This window comes from Enhydra lutris, unplaced genomic scaffold (genome assembly GCF_002288905.1).
Source record: "Enhydra lutris kenyoni isolate GAN:26980312 unplaced genomic scaffold, ASM228890v2 scaffoldscaffold82, whole genome shotgun sequence".
Taxonomy (NCBI): Eukaryota; Metazoa; Chordata; class Mammalia; order Carnivora; family Mustelidae; genus Enhydra; species Enhydra lutris.
In genome coordinates, this window is record NW_019154166.1 from 664,789 (window position 1) to 683,543 (window position 18,755).

The window sequence follows — 18,755 nt, forward strand, 5'->3', positions numbered from 1 at the left end:
GTCAGGAGCAGAGCGAGCTCGTCTGTCCCTGGAGACAGCGTTGGGGTCCATGGGCCTGTTTCTCGAGGGTCCCGTGGACCCCGGCTCAGAAGGTCTCCCGGGAAGGCATGGTGCAGCAGGGACACATCACCCTGGTCGTCCCAGGTACAGTGTCAGGAAGAAGCCAGCCCCGGCTGAGCCTGCTCTGTTCTTCCAGAATGTGACTGCGAACCACCGGGCCAACGACGTGATCGCGGCCGAAGACGGCCCCCAGGTCCTGGTGGGGCGCTTCATGTACGGGCCCCTTGACATGGTGGCCCTGACCGGAGAGAAGGTACGGGGTCCACGCTGCCCCTCGTGGGCTGCATGTGGCAGGAGGGGCGGGGGCTGGTGGGGGGGGTGCTGACTGCCTATAGGGGGGGGTGGGAGCCGGGAGAAGGTCTCAGAGGGGAGCCAGGGAAAGGCGGGACCCCGGTGGGTCTGAGAGGCGGGCGGGGCACTAGGCGGAGAGGGCAGCGGGTGGAGAGCTCCCCGGCCTTCAGGGAGTCCCCACCCTCCGCCGTGGGCAGGTGGACATCCTGGTGATGGCGGAGCCGTCCTCGGGCCGCTGGGTGCACCTGGACACTGAGATCACCAACGGCAGCGGCCGGATCACGTACAGCGTGCCGCGGCCCCGGCGCCTGGGGGTCGGCGTCTACCCCGTGAAGATGGTTGTCAGGTGAGACGCCGCACGGCCCTGCCAGCTGGGCCGTCTGGAGGTGGAGGCCTCGGGGCGCCCTCCCACGGGCCTGTGCCCATCCGTGGGGAGAGAGGAGGACGGACGGGGCCGCCAGCCAGCTTCCTTCCGACCCCGGCCCCAGACTGAGCTCTGACCCCAGCTGCAGGCTGACCTCGGGCCTCAGGCTAACAGCTGACTCGGACGCACGGCTGACCGCAGGCAGGTGCCTTGTAGGGGCGACCAGACCTTCGCGACGAGCTACCTCACGGTGCTGCCCCGGGGCATGGAGTGCGTGGTGTTCAGCATCGACGGGTCCTTCGCCGCCAGCGTGTCCATCATGGGCAGTGACCCCAAGGTCCGGCCAGGCGCAGTAGACGTCGTCCGGTGAGTGCTCCTTCCCCACAAGGGGGGGTGTCCTGCCGTCGGGGCGGAGGCCTGCAGCCCGGGGAGATGGCCGTGTGCTCTCTGGGCCGGGAAGTCCTGGTCTCAGGGACTCGGGGTCCCCTGGAAACGCCCTGCCGCTCGCGGACCCCAGCTCCCCGCTCCCTCGCCGTGTCCGCCCATCCCTGCAGCGGATCAGGCCTGGCCTCCAGGCTTCCGACCCCAGTCAGGATGGTCCAGACGCGATCTGAGTATTTGGAGCGTGTCTGGCTGCGAGAAAGGGCTCTGTGTTTAGTAGCCAAAAATAACCGTTCGCCTTTCCACCTCTCGTGGTTCTGTGGGCTGCCCAGGCTCTGCCGGGGTGTTGTCACAGGTCCCCACGACTCGCAGCCAGGTGGCTGTCTGGGCTGGGGCTCATCTGTGGTCCCCTGGGCTGGGGTCCCACGTGGCTTTTGTACTCAGGTGAGCTCCTGTTCCTTGGCGGGGCTCGCTTGCTCTCTGTCCACGTGGTTGCCCCCCCGTGGCTGGTCTCCTCAGCACCAAGGGGGAAGCTACAAACCTTCTTATGACCCAGCCTTGGGAGTCACGGTGACCTTCCCACTGTGGTCTGTGGGTTGTACGTAGTGGCAGGGTCCACCCGGACTCAAGGGGCAGGGACCACGTGCAGGTACACATGTGGGACATGTGGCTCCCTGGGTGCCACCTCTCGAGCCCAGCAAACGCACGGCTGCAAGCGAAGTCAAGAGTGGACACTCTCCTGCTGGGCTGGTGCTGCTTGGGAAGCTGGGAAGGCTTCCTGGAGGAGGGGGCCCTGAAAGGCAGGGGTATGCGGAGGAGAGAAGGAGAGGAAGCCACAGAGGCTGCCCAGGAGATGGGTCAGCCACAGAGCACAAGGCTTATGGGCCTCAGCGCTGCCCTGTGTGTGGCTGGGGGGAATGGACGCTTTGGGGCAGAGTGCTGGGGTTCCCAGGTGCGCAGAGGAGGGAGACCTTCGGACACGACACGGGGAGCCAACGGAGCAGTGGGGGTAGGTGTGTGAAGCCTCATTAAGGATAGCTAGGAAGCTGCCCTGTGGCACACACCATGCCCGCACGCCTCTCTAGGCATGTCTGGGACTGGTCCCTATTGGCCAAAGGACAGCCCTCTGGGGCAGTGTCCACTCATGCCCCCACCATACAGATGGACACCGGGGTCCTGGGGGACTGCCCAGGTTGGGCTGGAGTTGGGGTGCTGTGAGCGAGGGCAGAGAACCCAGCTGAGGGGGAGGGTGGGTCAGATCCTGCTGGAAGATGAGGCGCTCAGGGACGGGAAGGGGGGACATGGGGACAGCAGGAACAGCAGGGCAGGCAGAGCTGGCTTGTCTCTGTTAGGAAACGTGAGTGCCATCAGAGGCCCCTGGGAGAAGGGGACAGGAGCAGAGGGGGCAGCAGTGGGGGTCAGTTTGATCGTGGGCATGTGGTGCCTGTGGGCCATCTGGGAGATGTCTGGTACTCCTGGGCTCAGCTCCCTGTGACTTTGGAATCCTTCCCCCTGGTTCTCCTGGGGTCTCCTCAGGAGGTCTGTGGGGTGGGGGCTGGGGGGGCTGGGTTCTGCGGGGGGCTGTAGGGAGGCTGCAGGTTGGAGGTGGGACAGCAGGTGGGAGAGTGGGTGGGGGCTGGGGGCCACAGGTGGGTGGGAGGGGGGGGTTGGGGGGGGGGGGGGGGGGGGGGGGGGGGTGGGGGCTGGGGGCTTGGGGCTTCAGGGGAGAGGGTGGGGAGGCTGGGAGGGCTGGGGGCCACAGGTGGCTGTGTAGGGGCTGCAGGCTGTGGGGTCTGGCCCGGGCAGAGGTGGGTGGGGAGCGTGGCGGCTGCAGGCTCTGGGGCTGGACCTATGTGCCGTGTGCCCGCAGGCACTGGCAGGACCTGGGCTATCTGATTCTGTACATCACGGGCCGGCCAGACATGCAGAAGCAGCGGGTGGTTTCCTGGCTGTCTCAGCACAACTTTCCCCAGGGCATGATCTTCTTCTCTGATGGGCTTGTGCACGACCCCCTGCGGCAGAAGGCCATCTTCCTGCGTAACCTCGTGCAGGAGGTGAGTCCCCGCGGCTGGGCAGGGGTGAGACTGGACCCCGCACGCTGCCGTGTGCTCCTCCCCTCCGCCTTCTGCCTACAGCCCATGCCTGGGTGCAGAGCGCATCCGTGAACCTCGCCGTGAGCCGGCACAACTCGGAGCGGTGGGTGCTGTCCGTGGGGGCCCATGAGGACGGCCAGGCTCCCTGAGGCTCGGTGACTCGCCCACAATCCCAGAGTCCCACGTTTCCACCTTTATCTCCTGCCCCCAAGCCTGAACTCCTGTCTCCATGCCTGGTTACTCATTCAGTGGACACCTCAGTGGCCTCTTTGCTCCATCCGGGTCCTGCTTCGGGCCACCGAGCTCTGCTTTCCTTCCGGCACTGTGAGCCAGGGCGGTCCTCGTGGTGGGACTCAGGCCCCAGCACAACGTCCCCAGGGAGCTCCTTAGACAGGAGCACGCTCTGCCTCCCCGTCCTGCATCAGACATAGCACACGGGGCCCATTCTGTACTCGGAGAGACCCTGATGGAGAGCGGCCCAGGGCTCAGGGTACCCACAGCCTTTGTCTGTGGACCTGGACCTAAGAATGTAGTTTCTGTAATTTTCGTTGGTTAGGGGAAAATCCAAAGGAGAATCATGGCTCATGGTGTGACGAGGACGGGAAACGCAGATTTTGGTGCCCGTAAACACCGTTGTAGTCAAGTGCGGCTGTGTTCCTTGCTTACACAGTGCTCACGCTGGGCACAAGTGTGCAGAGCCTACACTTACTGTCTGGGCTTTCGCAACCAAGCCTGCCAGTCCCTGATCCAGAGGAAGAAAGGTAAACTGACAGCCTCGTGGTCCACCATGAGCACAGGCCTCTTGGCAAGGAGGACGGACGTGGCTTTGCCTGGGGAGGGCAGAGAGGGCTTCTAGGAGGCGGCACATTTTGAGCTGAGTCCTGAAGCGAGAGTGTGAGTTTACCGAAGAAACAGCCTGTGCAAAGGCACTGAGGTAGACAGGAGCCTGAGATGTTCTCAGAGGTTAGTGTGTACAGGGTCAGGCCCAGGTCAAGCAGGACCAGAGGCCTGGAGGTCATCAGAGGCCTGAAGGTCATCAGGAGCCTTGAAAACCTTGCAAACCAGGCCGACCATAAACTCTGCTGAGGGGAATGGGTGAGCCATGGAAGGGTCGAAAGCCGGGCAGCGGCAGTGACTGAAGCATTGCAGAAAGTTCCCTGCACGGTCAGACAAATGAGAGGTGGGGAGGCCAACAAGGGCGAGGCTGACTGGAATCCAGGGGGTGGCCGTGGGGCTGGAGAGAATGGCAGGGACCGTCAGGGACTCTGGCAGGGGAAGGGTCAGGTCCCAGGGGTGGTTGGGTGGGGGTGCACTCCCTGCTGGCAAGTGCAGGTGCGAGCAGGAGTGGGACCGGGCCGGGCGCCCCTCCCTACGGAGGAAGCCCCTCGCTGGTTCACAGCTGGGTCACAGCTGGGGCACAGCCCTCCCCAGGGCTGGTGGTGGCCAGGGTGGGAGGTGGGACTTGGGCAGAGTTTTTCTGGGGGGGCAGGAGGAGGCTGTGGCACCAGAGCCGCGTGGTCCCCTAGCCCCTAGAAGCGGGAATGTGGACCCTGGAGCAGTTCCGGGGACGGGGTGAGGGAGGAGGAGGGGCCCTGGCCCGTGAGGGCTGAAGCTGTGAGTGACTGGGAGGAAAGGAGTGGGCGCGGTGTGGGGATGGGACCTTCAGAGCCCAGAGAGGCCGTTCTGAGTTCAGTGCCGGAGGCCACTGTCCTTGAAGAAGGCAGGGTGGAGGCCCAGGCGGTCGCTGGGCTGTTCCCAGCGATGGTGGGATCAGAGTGGGGGCTCAAAGCGAACAGTGTGAAGGTGGGCGTCTCTGGGGGTGGCCAGACCCGGAGCCGGTGGACACTGTAGTCCGGGCTCCTGTGGACGGCACAGGTTGCGGGTCGGGGCCAGACAGCACGGGCCTCCAGTCCTGGCCCCGCGTCCCCTGACACCCCGTGCAATGGGGTCCGCAGGCGCTGGGGTCCGGACTTCCCCTGCAGCTGGCCTGGTGCAGGGCGGGGTGGAACGGGCGGCTCCTGCAGGGGCTCGCCCTGGCGCGGGGTGAAGCGGCCGGGCCTGTGTTTCAGTGTTTCATCAGAATCAGCGCGGCCTACGGTTCCACCAAGGACATCTCGGTCTACAGCGTGCTGGGGCTGCCGCCCTCCCAGATCTTCATCGTGGGCCGGCCCGCCAAGAAGTACCAGACCCAGTGCCAGGTGGGGCGGCTGGGCGGGGCCTGCGGGAGGGTGTGGGGCTGGGCGGGGTGGGGGGGTGGGGGGGTGGGGGGGGGGGGGGGGTGGGTGGGGGTGGGGTTTGGCGGCGTAGGCGGCTGATGCTTCTCTCTGGTCCGTAGCCCTTCATTCATTCCGCCCGCTCTAGTGGGTACGTGCCCGGGACCAGGCGCCATGTGGGGCGCAGGGGGTGGACTCAGGTGTCCCCTCATCCAGCCCAGCGGGGTAGAGGGAACGTAGAGGCCTAATGCATGACATGGAGCACGGGGTGGTGGCCCCCTAGGGAGGAACAGCTAAGACGGGGGCGGGGTTGGTTTTCGGGAATGTGAAGGACTTGTTCAGGAAAGGCCTGGGGTCTGAGGAGCAATGGCGGCAGAGGTCGGGGGTGACAGCAGGAGCCCCAGCTTCGGGGGTGGGGGCAGGGCCTGGCTCACAGCCTCTTTCTGGCGAGGGTCAGCAGGCAGGTGCTGCCCTCCCAGGGGCTGAGAGCAGGTTGGAGGAGGAGGGGATTGAAGGGAAGGTGATGATCCCCTGGGACGTGGGGTGTGACAGCGACCAGCAGATGCGGGCCAGAGACAGCGCCCCCAGGGTGGGACCCGGGTCAGAGACGGTGTCCCGCCCAGGGGGGGAACCGAGGCGGGCTTCTCCGGCTCTGATGCACACTCCCGTCCTGGGGGCTTACCCCATGCAGATTCGGACTCTGGAGTCCCAGTGGGGCTGAGATTCTTCTGCTTGGTCCTGCAGCTACTGCTGTCTGCAGCCCACTTTCTGGGGAGCTGGGGTCTGAGGACCCAGTGGGGGGGTGGGCACTGCGGGGGCCAAGACCTGATGGAGTTCAGTGGGGTAGGGGCTGGGTGATGGGACAAACTTGCATTTGGGGGATTCAGTGGCAAGCGGCAAGGATGGGGGCCTCCCCCCGACCCCGATCAAGAATCCGGAGCTCTGGTGCGCCCCACGGGTGCAGATGGAAGGGCTCGGAGGCCGGGCAGGGAGCTGTGCGCGTTGGTGAGCTCCCTGTTCCCGCCAGGCTCTACGGCGAAGCTGGAGACCGTGCTAGGGCGGTGCGGGGTGACACTGACGGCGGCAGCACAGGGCCCCTCCCGCCTGACGCCTGTCCCCCCGCCCGCCCCTGCAGTTTCTGAGCGAGGGCTACGCCGCGCACCTGGCGGTGCTGGAGGCCGGCCACCGCTCGCGCCCCAAGAAGAACAACTCGAGAATGGTCCTGCGCAAGGGCAGCTTTGGCCTGCACGCCCAGCCCGAGTTCCTGCGCAAGCGGAACCACCTGCGCCGCACCATGTCCGTGCAGCAGCCCGACCCACCCGCCAACCCCAAGCCTGAGCGGGCGCAGAGCCAGCCCGAGTCTGACAAGGACCACGAGCGGCCCCTGGCCGCGCTCAGCTGGACACGCGGGCCCCCCAAGTTCGAGTCGGTGCCCTGAGGACCGGGCTGTGTGCAGAGCAGGGGGGCCCTGCCGGCTGCCCGCGGGCTGGGAGGGGCTGCTGCTCCCCGAGATGGGCCTTTTCCTGCTTTTTCCTTCCCGTGTCTGTCCAGCAGTGTCCAACCAGAGCGGGGAGGGACCCTGCCATGCCCGGGGCGGGGGGGCTCCCCGGGCCACGAGGGGAAGATCCCAGGGTCTGTGTGCAGCCGCGGCTGCCTCCCTGTGCAGTGCCCGTGACCGCAAGCCCAGGTCAGGGCTGGTGTGGGTGTGATCCTGGGGAGTGGGCCTGCTTGGAGCAGGAGGGTTGGACGGAGTTGACCATCCTGCTGGGTTCCCAAGGCTTTGGAGGTGCCGGGCAGGGAGGGGAGAAGCCCCCAGACTGGGGGCCAGTGGCCCCTGGCAGGCACGGCTTTCTGGCTGCCTGCTGGAGGGGTGAGCGGCACTGGCGCCATCCTTCTTGTCGCATCCCGGGTCACCGTCTTGGGCCTCCTGGCTTTCCTGGGAATAAGTGGCCACTTTCTGGGAGTGAGAGGATATCCCCTGGGTCCTCCTGTGTTTGCAATGTCTGTCCAGGGCCTTGGGGGGTCGGGGTCTGGTGCTGACGGTCTGTCCTCCTGCGGCTGTCCATTGTCCCCGTCTTGTCCTCGGTATTGTTACCATTCTCCTGTGGCCCATGAGGACAGTCATTCCTCTTCCCAGGGCCCTGCCTGGCGCCCTCCCCCGTGAGGCTGCAGCCATGAGCTCTGGCCCAGCTGGCTGGCTGTGAGACCTGGAGCCCACTGCTCGCCCTCTCTAGGCCTGCCTTCCATATGGGATTGGGTGGGTCTCTCTGCTGAGACTGGTGCGGGTTTCTGATTCCTGGGCTGTCTTGCACTTGGAGCTACACAAAGCCTGGTGTGCCCCTTGCACGCAGCCTGAGGGGGGCTCTGGGGGCCTCTTGTGGGCACCGAGCACCCCACCAGTTCACAGGAAGCCCCTGGGAGGGGGATGGGGATGGGAAACTGGGAAGGGCTCCCTGCTCCATGGGGTAGCTTGCTTTCCACTGCTGCCCAAACCATGTGTCCCAGGAACAGGGACATCGCTCCAAGGGCACTGATCTGACTCGCCCTCCCCACCTCTGCTCAGACTGATTCTCACTCTTGGCTCCTGGAGGGCACAGAGCTGAGACCCAGGCATTCTGGGGGTTCATGTGATTTTGGCTCAAACTGTTGTATTCTCTTTGCTTCCGCCTGCCACTCTGCTGGGTTTGGTGCCCTCACCCTCCTGGCTCATCCTCTGAGGTTGGCAGGGCTTGGCTCCCAGAGTGGAGGGCCCCTCAGAGCCTGCCCAAGGCATCCTGCTGCGAGCCCCTGCAGGGGGCCTGGGTCTTCTGCACCCCAGCTGCTGTCACCGTGGGCGGCCGTGGCCTGCTTCAGGGCCCCCTCTGGCCGCCCCAGAGCTGGCTCAGCTCCTCCAGACAGGGCTGCCCCCCTGCCGGGCTGCCCCGGAGCCTAGACGTCTGTGTCCGCAGCAGGCACCCACGTGGGCACCATGTCGCTTCCACTCGGCGTCTACCTCTTACAGCTCCCGCGTGGCTGGCGTTCCCCCTGACAGCGGCTGCTGGCGGGGAGAGCTGGCACCGCCCTGTGAATTGTGGGGCAAAGCAGGCCTCCCGCTGGGACGGGAGGGGGGCCGGGCTCCCAGCCCCCATCCCGCGCGCTCCTGGACACGATTCTCTTCCAGCGCGGCAGACGCGCGCGCCCCACCTGCAGGGTGTCCTCCCCCGCCCGCCCCACCTGCGGGCAGCTCCCGCTCTGGCCCTGCCGCCCGGTGGTCCGCGGGGGCCACTTCTCCGTCCACATTCCATCCGTGGGGCGCTCCGCGAGGTCGCAGCGCGCGCGCACAGCCGCTTCCACCGTTTCCAGAACACGCGACGCCGCGCCGCGCGCGTCCCCTTCGCGGAACTACTGATGTGGGTGATACAGTCGTTCGGGGGAGCTCGGCCTTCTCTGCCCTGCGACCCCCGGGCTGGAAGCCAGAGAGATGGAGACAGAGACCGCGCCAGGACCCCGCAGGGAACCTGCATCCAGTGAGCGGGGCTCCGAGGGCTGGTCTGGAGCTGGGGTGGGGGACCGGGCAGGAGGCCACCCCCATCCTGTCCTGAGCTCGGAGGACTCGCGCCGGCGACGCTGAAGCCGGGCGCAGGCGCAGTGGGGTTCTGCGCGGGAGGCCCCCCCTCTGCCCCCGCTTTTCCCGCGACTCCAGCCCACACGCGCCCCATGGACTAGCCGCCTGTTCTGTCGCGTCCGTCCGCTCCAGTCGGAGAGAAGCAAAGCACCCCGTGGCGCTGTTGTCGGGAGGGGGGCCCTGCCTCTCCCCGGAGCCGTTCCGCGACCCCGGTGTGGCTGCTTTCCAGAGAACCCTTCCAGTTCCCGGTGCGCCCGCTCCCGGGGAGCCGGGATCCCCTCTTCCCGCCTGACCAAAGCTCCTCGTCTCTCCTGTGGCATGTTTGTTCTTCCCGACCCGGGGGCTGTCCTTGCCGCAGCGCTGCCTGCCGCCCTCCTCCGCCCTCTCCCTGCCGGGGGCGTGCAGTGCGCCCGGCCGGCCGCTCTCGGGCATCATGGGTTTTCTTCGGAAGTTCGCGCGACTCCTCCCTGAGGCTCCACAAAACACGTGTTTCAAGAAGCCAACTCTTCCTGCGTCCGGGTGAATGGCCTCCTATTTGGGCGCGGGGCGGGGCAGAGTAGGTGTGGACCCCGCATTCCGGGGGTGGCCGGGGCGTGGGCTCCCCGAAGCAGGGAGAGGCTCGTTCTACCACCTGAGAGCCGAGTCTGCGCCCCCGACGTGGCCTGCGGGCAGAGTGCGGCGCCCATTTTTAAAAGAAAGTCAGACACCGGAGGGGGTGGCAGCAGGTGCCGAGATGGCGCTGGTTCTGCTCGGAAGCCCCCGGCCCAGCTTCGGTGCCCGCCCCGCCCGGGAGGGGCGCCCGGACCTCGGAGGAGCCTCGCGGCTTGACCCCGCCTTAAATAACCAATGTCCGCAGATTCCCGGGTTTGGGTGCCACGTGCTCTGGAAACCTATTCTCTTCCGCTCCGCCAAAAGAAACTACCCCTCTCTCCCTCCCTCCTTCTAGGCTTGGGGGAACTTTAGTAAAAATCACAGCTAGGGTCAGGTCCCTGAGCAGCAGTGAGTCCTGGCCTGGTCCTGCTCTTGGGGCCAGGAGGGAACGCGGAGTCTGACCTCACCTTCGCTGGGACAAAGAGTGGCAGGTGACACCAGGGAGGGGCAGGACAGGAGCAGCCCGCTCGCGGGGGCCCCCACCCTGGGACCCCACTGTCCGTTTCTATTTGTTTACTCCGCCGGGGCGGCCTGTCTGACCTTGTCTGTGGCCTGGCTGTTCCTCAGTGTGTGAGTCAGTGTTACCTGTGCAGGATGGTTGTGCTGAAAACGGTTTCTCCCACTCCTCATGGCTGCCTTGTACAAAATCCGTTAGAGAACATGTAAAATACCAGATTTCTAACCAGACCCACGCTTAGCACTATGGAGTTCAACAATTTTTACAAACTAGTCTTGATTTTGATGTGAGCTGGTTTTTAACTCTCGAATGTTGTCACTGAAATAAAAACCTGATTTGCTTTTAAGGTGTTCTTGGTCCTGAGCAAAGCTGAGGGATGTTTTCTGTTCCTCGTTCCCCGCCCCCCGAGCTGGGGGCCGGCGGCTTGGCCAGGGAGGATGAGGGGAGCCCAGCCCTGCTGCCTCCAGTGGGGTGTGCGTGTCTGTGTGTGCGACACAGAGAACAGATGTCACAGAGGCAGAGTCTTTATTATGAAAAAGCATCGTTATCTCCAGAGAAGTCAACTGGTAGTTTTTTTTTTTTGAGTAAAATGACAAAGCAGATTTCTTAAATAATTTGCCGACAGCAGAAATGGCCACTGACCAGTGCTACCCCTCCCCGCATACTCATGGTACACTGTGCTGGGGATAAATAGGGATCTGTGGGCCCAGGGGCTTCGGGCTCGGGCTCGGGGTTGGCCCGGGGACGGGAGCCAGGGTCCCTGGAACTGGTCAGTCCAGGGGCTGATTTCTCAAAGGTCTGCCTCCTGGGCGCACAGCTCAGGGCCCCCCAGGACCTCTGCTACCCGGGCTTCCCATTGTAGACGTGGCCACAAAGTGTGGGGTGAGTTTCCAAGCCCAAAAGGGGAGGTGAGTGAACCACCCCAGCCTCTCCCCACATGATTCTCGGGCTGGGGTGGGTGGTCAAGGACAGAACCAGATGTGGCCAGGGCAGGAGCAGGCCCCCCCCGCCCAGCAGCCTCCACCTGGGTCCTTGTTAGCAGTGGCCCCAGGGCCGTCCTCGGAGCTCACGGGGACACACGGATCCTCGTGTGAGGGCGCGGTGGTCAGATGTGGCTTGCTTCCCACAATACACAGTTCCCTTTGTGCCCCCTCTGTGCTCAGAGCAGGGAAGTGGGGGCGCCATGGTCATCCCCCCAGAACCAGGAGCTGGAAGGTGGCCGGTATGCTCGGCTAATGATGGGGTCAGTGAGGTCAGCGGCTCTGGCTCCAGGCAGGCGGGATGCCTCGCACACTCCCGGCTCTGCTGGGCCCATCAGCTCTGTGGGTTTTTCCAGAAAAGGCTCTGTTTGTGCACTTGTTTGTGCATGAGGAGGAGGAGGAGAGCCCAAGGAAGATGTCTGGGAGGAAGGCATTGTCTGCAGGCACGTCCTCAGTCGCGGATGAGAGAAACGGTCATGTCCGTCATGTTGCCACTAGAGATGGGAGGGCGGGAGGGACAGAGGCTGATGGGGCTGCGGGCTCGGAGGGGACCTCCTGCCACATACCGGAGCTGGCTGGGTCCCACCCAGGAGCCCATCATGGCCATTGTATGAATGGGGACTGGCCCCAAGCTTGGGCAGCTGCAGACCCAAGGCTTGCCTCCAGGGCCCTGAGCAGACAGGCCAGAAATGCCACCGTGGCCACAGAGCTCTTCCCAGTTCCACGGGCAGGCAGGAGAGGGCAGCCATGGGGAATGTTGGAGGAAGGGCGGGTCTTTCCTGGCCTGGGGGGGTTCCAGGTGATGGACATACATGGCACCAGGGCCCTACGTGTTTTGTTCCCCTCACGTTAGAGATGAGCAGAGGGAGGTCCAGCGAGGGGCAGGGGTAGGCCAGGGTCACACAGCAGGACAGAACCAGGGGCAAAGAGGTCCCCCAGAAATGCCGGCTCACCTCTCTTCTGCCACAATGGCCTCATCTAGCTCTTGGGACAGCTGCTGGAGATGCTGAAGTCCTGCTCCCACAGGTTCTAGGTCACTGTCAGACTCGCTGAAAGAGGGAAAAGCCACCCCGGTGACCCGTGGGAACCTGAAATGAGCCCCTCCCAAGCTGCCCTGGACTGGGGCAATGTCCAGGGGGCTGGGAATACCTTGTCCCAGACCCTCCCCCTGCCCCCTCCCCCCCAGGAGTGACACAGGCGCAGCTTGGAGCACCTGGCAGAGAACAGAGGCTCGAGGCCCAGGTCAAGGGCAGGTGACCTTGCAGACAGGTCAGCCCTGCTGTTGCCCCCATGGAAACGGAGCCTTGGCCTCCAGCTGCCATCTAGACTTGCTTCGGGCTCATCGGAGGCTCATGTCTTTGATGGGTAGGGAAACTGAGGCCCTGGAGGACCTCCCGAGGCCCCCGGCTGGCAGGGGGTGGTGGTGCGGAACGCGGCTGCTGGCAGTTCCAGGTGCCCCTGGCAGCCACAGGAGGGGGCCCAGCTTTCGTCGGGGGGCCCCAGCACTGCCCCTCTTACCTGGGGGAGCAGAGGGGCTCTGTGGAGGAGTAGGGGCTGCGGAGGGCAGCCTCCCTCCTGGACCGCCGCAGGGGGTAGGTGCGTGGGCCCCCACGGGCAGAGAGCCGGGGACTGTCCCTCTCCCATGGGTCCAGGGCCGCGTAGGCAGGGGCAGCTCCGGACAGTCGGGGGCCCTTCTGTGCCCCCCTCCTCCTCCTCCTGGCTGTCACCTGGGTTTCCACCAGCCACTTGGTGCCACTGTGGCAGGACTCCTGGATTCTCTGTGGCGGGTGCAGGGAGAGGTGAGCGTGGCCATCGCCAAGGGGCGCTCTCCCAAGAGCCGCGATGGGACCTCCCGCCCCACGGCCTGCCAGCGGGCGCAGACACCGGCAGCTCAGGGGCCTGGGGGAGGGGCGTGGACAAGCCCCTGGGAAACGGTCCCGGTCCCGATCCGCCGCAGCCACGGGGAGTGAGTACGGATTCACCCAGTCCCTTCCGGGACCCGTAACGCCCCTGACTCTCCCAACAAAGCCCAGAGACCGGGCCTGCCACCCCCCACCCCCGACCGGCCCCTGGTCTCACCCAGTGGTTCACGCTGCACGCGGGTGCAGTCCTCTCTGGGCCGGCTGACAGGATACCCAAGGGCTCGGAAGCCGTCTGGGGCTCCTCACTGCCCACAGCAGCAAGTCCAAGCTCCAGGGTCTCTTGGACCCGCCCGGCTCCTCTCCCCCCAGAACATCTGCCCCAGCAGAGCCAGAGGGCAGAGGTCAGAATGAGACCCGCGTTCCGTATGGCAGGTGGTGTGGCCGAGGGCTGACCGTCTCATTTCGTGTCTCCGAGCCCCGGGGGACAAATCTGTGCTGGGGCTCCTACAGACCAGACTGACGCTTGGCTCAGGACCTCTCAGTGGAAGGTCTGGGGATTTCGGGTCCCCAGTCAGACCCCAAGGAGACGCCCGGCCCCATTCTCTCCTTGGGGGTGGGTCCATCCTCACGGCTTCTGTCCCTCCTGGGTGACACCTTCCCTCATTTTTGAGTGCCCTTCCCATCCTTGCTCTCCACCCTCTGGCCACACCCAGGCTTCCCCCCAGCTCTGGAGAGGGACTTACACTATGTTGCTTGCCTTACGGCCCCCTCCCGCTGCCCCTCTCCTGGGTAGTTCTGTGGTCACCTCCAGAAGCTTCCTGTGTTTGGTGTCCCCCATTATGCCCTTGCGTGTCACCCCACCACAACGCAGCTCTGGCCTCTTGCCATTGTGGGGCTTGGTTCCTCTGGACTGCGTACCTGTCCTCATTGGCTCTGCCTCCTCAGAGGGATCCTGGGAAGCAGCTGTCTGGCGCCACAGAAGCCTGAATTAAGGGACAGGTAACGCTGCCGGCCTTACCTGGGACACAGCACCCAGGGCGCTCTTAGCAGAGCGAGCCGCAGCCTGGAGGCCCTGCTGCCCTGGCCCGGGGCTTTCCAGGCGTTTCCAGGAGGGCCCTGCCCCGAGGTTGAGGCTGACGGCTCTCAGAGGCAGCCTTCTCTGGAAGTGTCTGCACAGGGAGCCCAGGGCCCCGCCTGAGGTCTCCAGATGGCCGGCCACAGGCCGTGGCCCGTCCTCCTCCTCCAGCTGTTCCTGGTCCTGGAGCGGTGTCTGGCGCACTGAGGTCCCCACGCCCGGCCACCTGGAAGCCATTTGCTTGGCCAAGAGACTGTTCAGCCCACCAGATCCTGGGAGGAGGTCAAAAGGCAGGTCAGCACGGCAGCCCCCTTACCCTCCCCGGGCCCCACGGGCACAAGGCAGCTGGGGCTGGGTGTGGAGGCCCCTGGTAGCTGTGGGTGCGGGAAGGAGGGTGTGTCCTGGAAGAGAGGTCAGAGGAGGGCGGAGGATGGACAGGCAGCTCCGCCTGCCCTGCGGTCCCTGCCCGCCAATGTCCACAGCACCCGTCTTCCATCCAGCCTCCTTTCGGCTCTCTGCCGCAAGCGGGGAGGCAGGATCGGCCCTCGCCGACCTCCCTGCGCCGGCGCCGCGTCCGACGCCCTTTGGCGAACTCGCGGGATCCCGGGGCACTCCAGCCGCGCAACCTCCCCCCACTCTCCGGTCTGCGTCTCGCAGCCCCCGACGGCCCCGCATGCGCGCCCGTCCTGCCCGGAGCCCCCCGCCCCGTCCGGTCCCGTGGGAACGGAAGCGCCGCCGAGCCTCGGGCCGCACTCACCCGACAGCCCCCCGCGCCCCCCGCACGCCCCGCCGGCCGCTCCGCGCCCACCCCGCCGGTTTGAATCTCCGCGCGGGTCCGCCCCCGGCCCGTCCTCGCCGCTGACTGGCTGCGTCTGCGCAGCGCGGCCGCGCCCGGGATCCGATTGGACCCCGCGCTCGCGGCGGGGCTGCTGCCCTCCGATTGGCTGGCCGCCCGGTTCCCGCGGGAGGGGGCCGCAGCGGGGGCCCGCCCCTTTGTCTCGGCGGTCCAGCGGCCGCGCGGCGGTGTCTGCCCGGAGCGCTCGCGGCTGCCCGCTCCCGCGTGGGTGTGTCCGTCTCCATCCCTTGCCCTGTGTTCCCCAAACGTGCCCCCGCACTCTGGACCTGGGAGACCTGGAGGAGGGGCCAGAGCAGGGTACCCCCCCCCCCCCCCCGCCCTCCTCCAGTCCAACCCCGCTCAGGTCGAGGCTTCCCCCAACCCCTGCATCCGCACAAGCTCCAAAACTCGCCTTTTGGAAAGCCCCTCCCTCTTTCGCGCGACCCCGGGGCCAGGCCGCGCCCCCCCCCCAGGCTTCCTCGCTGCGAGCTTCACCACCCCACCCCATAGCTCTGTCCCGGGCCGTGCAGCGCACCCCCTCTCCGGCCGGTCTCCCTTGGCTCCCCAGCCCTTCCGCGTAGCACGGCCCTGGGCCGCGACAGAGCTGGTCACCCAGGCCTGGGGCTCAGGAACCTCCCTCCCCGCAGCGGGGGGTGGGGGGGGGATGGAGGGATGGGGATGCTGCGCGCCGCAGGTGCTGGTATGCTCGCCGAGCCCTTCTGTGACGACCTCGCTGGACCCTCAGGGCAGCCTAGGAGTAAATGAGGAAACTGAGGCCGGGCGAGGTTAGGTGGGCCCCAGTGGCCCTCAGTTAGGGGACCAGGGCCCCTGCACCCGCTCCTCAGATCTAGCGTGTGGGGAGAGACAGGGCGTCCATGAACCGAAGAAACAATAATCAAAGAAAATGACAGCGAAGGCCCCCCGCGACGCGGCGTTTACAGCTGGGGCCTCCAGAATGAGCTAAGGGAGCCCAGAACGTATTTGAGCGTGTGGGAGGAGACTCCTGGCACCGAGGGGCCAGCGCCCACTGTCGGACACCCAGCTCACAGGTGTGTGAGACACAAGTTTCTGGAAACGAGTGGGACTCTGAGCGGTGGGCTGGGATGTTCTGCTTTGCTGTTTCATTGTCTGACCACGGCTCTTCCTATCCCTGCCTTCCCCACGTGGAGGATGAGCTGTGACCTGTTGGGGACAGGCATGTGGATGGCACTTAGGGGCTTCGATTCCCGCCTTTCCCCAAGGACACAGGAGAGGGAAGGCGAGCGCCCTTATTCTTGGGAAAACTAAGCTGGGTGTGGGAGGGACTCACTGAAGGGAAACAGTCTCAGCTTGGCCGGGCCGCTCCCTTCTGTGTCCGGCCATCAGAGGACAGTCCGCGCTGGCCCAGCCCTGACCCAGGCCAAGTGTGCTTCCTGCCCTGCCGTCCAAGGAGGAGCTATTTTTACTCGCATTTTGATGACAGCACAGATTTCCAAGGCTGAAGTGTCTGGCCCGACACGGGAGTGCAGAGTCAGCAGGAACCGAAAACTTGGTGTCCGGCTTTGCACCCCAAATGCCTAATCTTTGATCACAGTACTTCCTAAGGGTCAGACGTGAATGGAGGGTTGTTTGACCAGGCCCCCTGCCCATGTGGGGCTTTGCATCTCCTCCCTCAGAACGTCCCCATCCCTGCCAGCCCAGGGGAAAGGACGGCAGTGTCCACGACAATGAGGAGGAAGAGGAGGAAGAAATGTCTTCTTGTGAATGAGAGACTCTCTCTTGCGGGGAGCAGAGCTGGCCAGGCGGGGGAGGAAAGGGGGTATGATTGGGGGGCAGGCTCCTAGTGGAGCTGTGGCAGGAACGGGGGCAAAGCCATTCCCAGGCAGAGGCTTTCTGGGGTCCAGCCCCACCCGTGCCTCTGTTGCCGAGGAGGATGGAGAAGGAGGGGCCCCAGCCCTGCCCTGTCCTGGGGGACTCCCTGGCCAACAGCAGAATTTCCTGCTAGTTCCCACAATCTCCTGGAATGGCTGGTGCTGGAAGCAGACCTATGCTGGGCCAGATGCTGCAAGGGGGGCATCCTTGGGGTGAGGAAGGCGACGAAGGGGTGTGGGGAACCCCACGTGAGCAGGGGCAGGGTAGACTCCCCCAGAATGCGGCGGTTTAGCAGATGCAGGGTGGAGGGGGGTGGAGAGGCTTTCCTCATCTGGGGCCTGCCAAGGCCGGTATAGGGGACCAGGCACCGCCCATTTCCAGGACCAAGGAAGGCGGCTGGTGGACTGAGGGCCCACCACCCTGGGGACAGGTGGCCCGGGGCAGGGGTGGCTCCACTGGGCCGGGGTTGGGGGGAGCCTGGGGTGTGTCCTGAGGGGAGCAGAGATCCTTTGATGAGTTTTAAGAGGGTTGGGGTTATTAGGGTTGCCTTTTCCGGAAGTCTGTTAGGAGGTTAGTCTGGGGCTAACCGAGGCTGGGGGCACGTTGGGACGCTGTGGCCTGAGCACCTCCTTCTTCTGGCCTCGGCTTCAGCAAACACCCCCAAACCCCACTCCCGCTCCTCCGCACCGGGGACCCAGATCTATGCCTTCTACCCCAGCACCCACCCCCCAACTCCGTGCCTCTCTGCCCTCCAATCACGGATTATAGCGAGAAGCCAGCCGTCCCCAGCAGGGAGTCCAGCACGATGAGCACAGACAGAGCCAACAGCCATGCCGCCGCTGTGGGGGAGCAGCCAGCACTGCCGGGACCCCAGAAGCAGCCCCCCCACCCCTGGGTCCTGCCGCCCTCTCTCCCTCCCCCGACGTCCATGGTAATCACGTTATTTCCCTCTAAGCATCTATCTTGCTTCCTGTGCGTTCGGACCCCTCTGCGTGGTTGTGTGGTCAGAGAAGGACCCCAGGACTCCTGCCCCCAGAGAGGGCCGGATGGGGACTCTAGGGGGTCTGAGCACCCTGGGAGGGGCCTAGGGGCCTGATCCGGCCGCCCTGGTCTGGGCTTAGGGGCTCAGGCTTGGCCTCTATGTCAGGTGGCTCTTTGTGGGAGACTTTGGGGGGACTGGAGAGGTGGATCTCCCCACTTTGGCGGGGCAGGTGGAGTTAAGGAGGGTGGAAGACACCCAAGGCCACAGGTCAGGAAATGAGAAGTGTGGTCAGGGGCTCTATGTGGCTCCTGATAATCCAGTGTCCCTTCCCGAGGGGGTCACAGAGAGGAAGGACCCTGGGAACCCGAGCTCCCATTGGCCACAAGGTGGCGCCAAATACCACGCCTTCCCGTCACCTGTCTCTTTGAGTCCTGAACGGGGATCCCAGGTGCAGGGACTGAGCTCTGCAGGGGTCCCCAAGCACAGGGGTGAGGGATGAGACCCTCCACCTCGGGAGAGAGAGTCCTGCTCCCCACAGTCAGAACCTGGAGTGGGGGCTGCAGCGGGACTGGGGGACACCCTTAACTTTCCCCAAACTTGTCCTTTCTCTCCTCTGGTTTTAGAACCCCCCAGGCCAGAAACCAGCTCTCCCCCCCACCCCCGCATCACATCCTCTCCTGCACAATGTTTGAGGGGAGAGGAGGAGGAAACAGGAAAGAAGGAAGGCAGGGACTGTAGAGACCATAGGACCTTGGCATGGATACGAGGATGTGGAGGGGGCTTCAGGCTCCCCTCCTGTTCCCCTTTGCTGGGTTGAGGCCTCTCTCCTGCTACACCCCTCCCCATCTTCTCTGAGAACCCTCTGGCCTCTTTCTTTCTTCTTGGGATGGGAGAAAACCCTTGGTGGCTGGCCGGTGGGGGCCTCACCTCCCCCTGCGGAGTAGGGAGGAGGCACCGCCCAGCTTACTCCTGGCTCACACCTGCCCGGGGGCAGAGTCAATCCCCAGGTCTGGGTATCTTCCTCCCGGGAGATTACTCAGCCTGAGCCCGGGAGCC

At 65.2% G+C, this 18,755-nt stretch overlaps 2 protein-coding genes across 11 annotated transcripts in view; one reads left to right on the forward strand and one right to left on the reverse strand.

Annotated features, from left to right (window-relative positions):
* Positions 1-10,464, forward strand: part of LOC111161181 (PITPNM family member 3) — a 61,945-nt gene extending 51,481 nt beyond the window's left edge. For 3 of the 9 annotated variants that reach the window (XM_022524735.1, XM_022524738.1, XM_022524737.1), the window contains exons 15-20: positions 197-313; positions 549-697; positions 917-1,081; positions 2,967-3,150; positions 5,259-5,387; positions 6,538-10,464. In XM_022524735.1, the coding sequence (XP_022380443.1) occupies positions 197-313; positions 549-697; positions 917-1,081; positions 2,967-3,150; positions 5,259-5,387; positions 6,538-6,840 (1,047 nt within the window). In that variant the 3' untranslated portion in view covers positions 6,841-10,464. Of the gene's footprint in view, positions 1-196; positions 314-548; positions 698-857; positions 1,082-2,966; positions 3,151-5,258; positions 5,388-6,537 lie in introns of those variants that run through there. The other 6 variants (XM_022524736.1, XM_022524739.1, XM_022524742.1 and 3 more) reach the window with 6 other exon arrangements.
* A 198-nt stretch (positions 10,465-10,662) lies between these two features.
* On the reverse strand, positions 10,663-14,808 carry LOC111161139 (PICALM interacting mitotic regulator). Of its 2 annotated transcripts, XM_022524655.1 has the most exons (5): positions 14,789-14,808; positions 13,975-14,303; positions 12,613-12,872; positions 12,048-12,143; positions 10,663-11,434 (listed from the first exon to the last, which is right to left on the reverse strand). In XM_022524655.1, the coding sequence occupies exons 2-5, from the start codon at positions 14,266-14,268 to the stop codon at positions 11,368-11,370; spliced, it is 717 nt and encodes a 238-aa protein (XP_022380363.1). In that variant the 5' UTR covers positions 14,269-14,303; positions 14,789-14,808; the 3' UTR covers positions 10,663-11,367. The 2 variants fall into 2 exon arrangements, with proteins under 2 accessions (XP_022380363.1, XP_022380364.1); XM_022524656.1 differs by lacking the exon at positions 14,789-14,808 and having other exon boundaries at positions 11,373-11,588; positions 13,975-14,318.
* Between the last annotated feature and the right edge of the window lie 3,947 nt (positions 14,809-18,755).

Bases quoted from the DNA above. Each gene is read 5' to 3' on its own strand.
- LOC111161139 (XM_022524655.1), bottom strand. From the start codon at position 14,268: ATGGCTTCCAGGTGGCCGGGCGTGGGGACCTCAGTGCGCCAGACACCG. The intron at 12,873-13,974 runs GTAAGGCCGGCA...CACCCGCCACAG, and splicing joins CCCTGGGTGCTGTGTCCCAG to AGAATCCAGGAGTCCTGCCA. The intron at 12,144-12,612 runs GTAAGAGGGGCA...TCCCTCTTTCAG, and splicing joins GAGCCCCTCTGCTCCCCCAG to CGAGTCTGACAGTGACCTAG.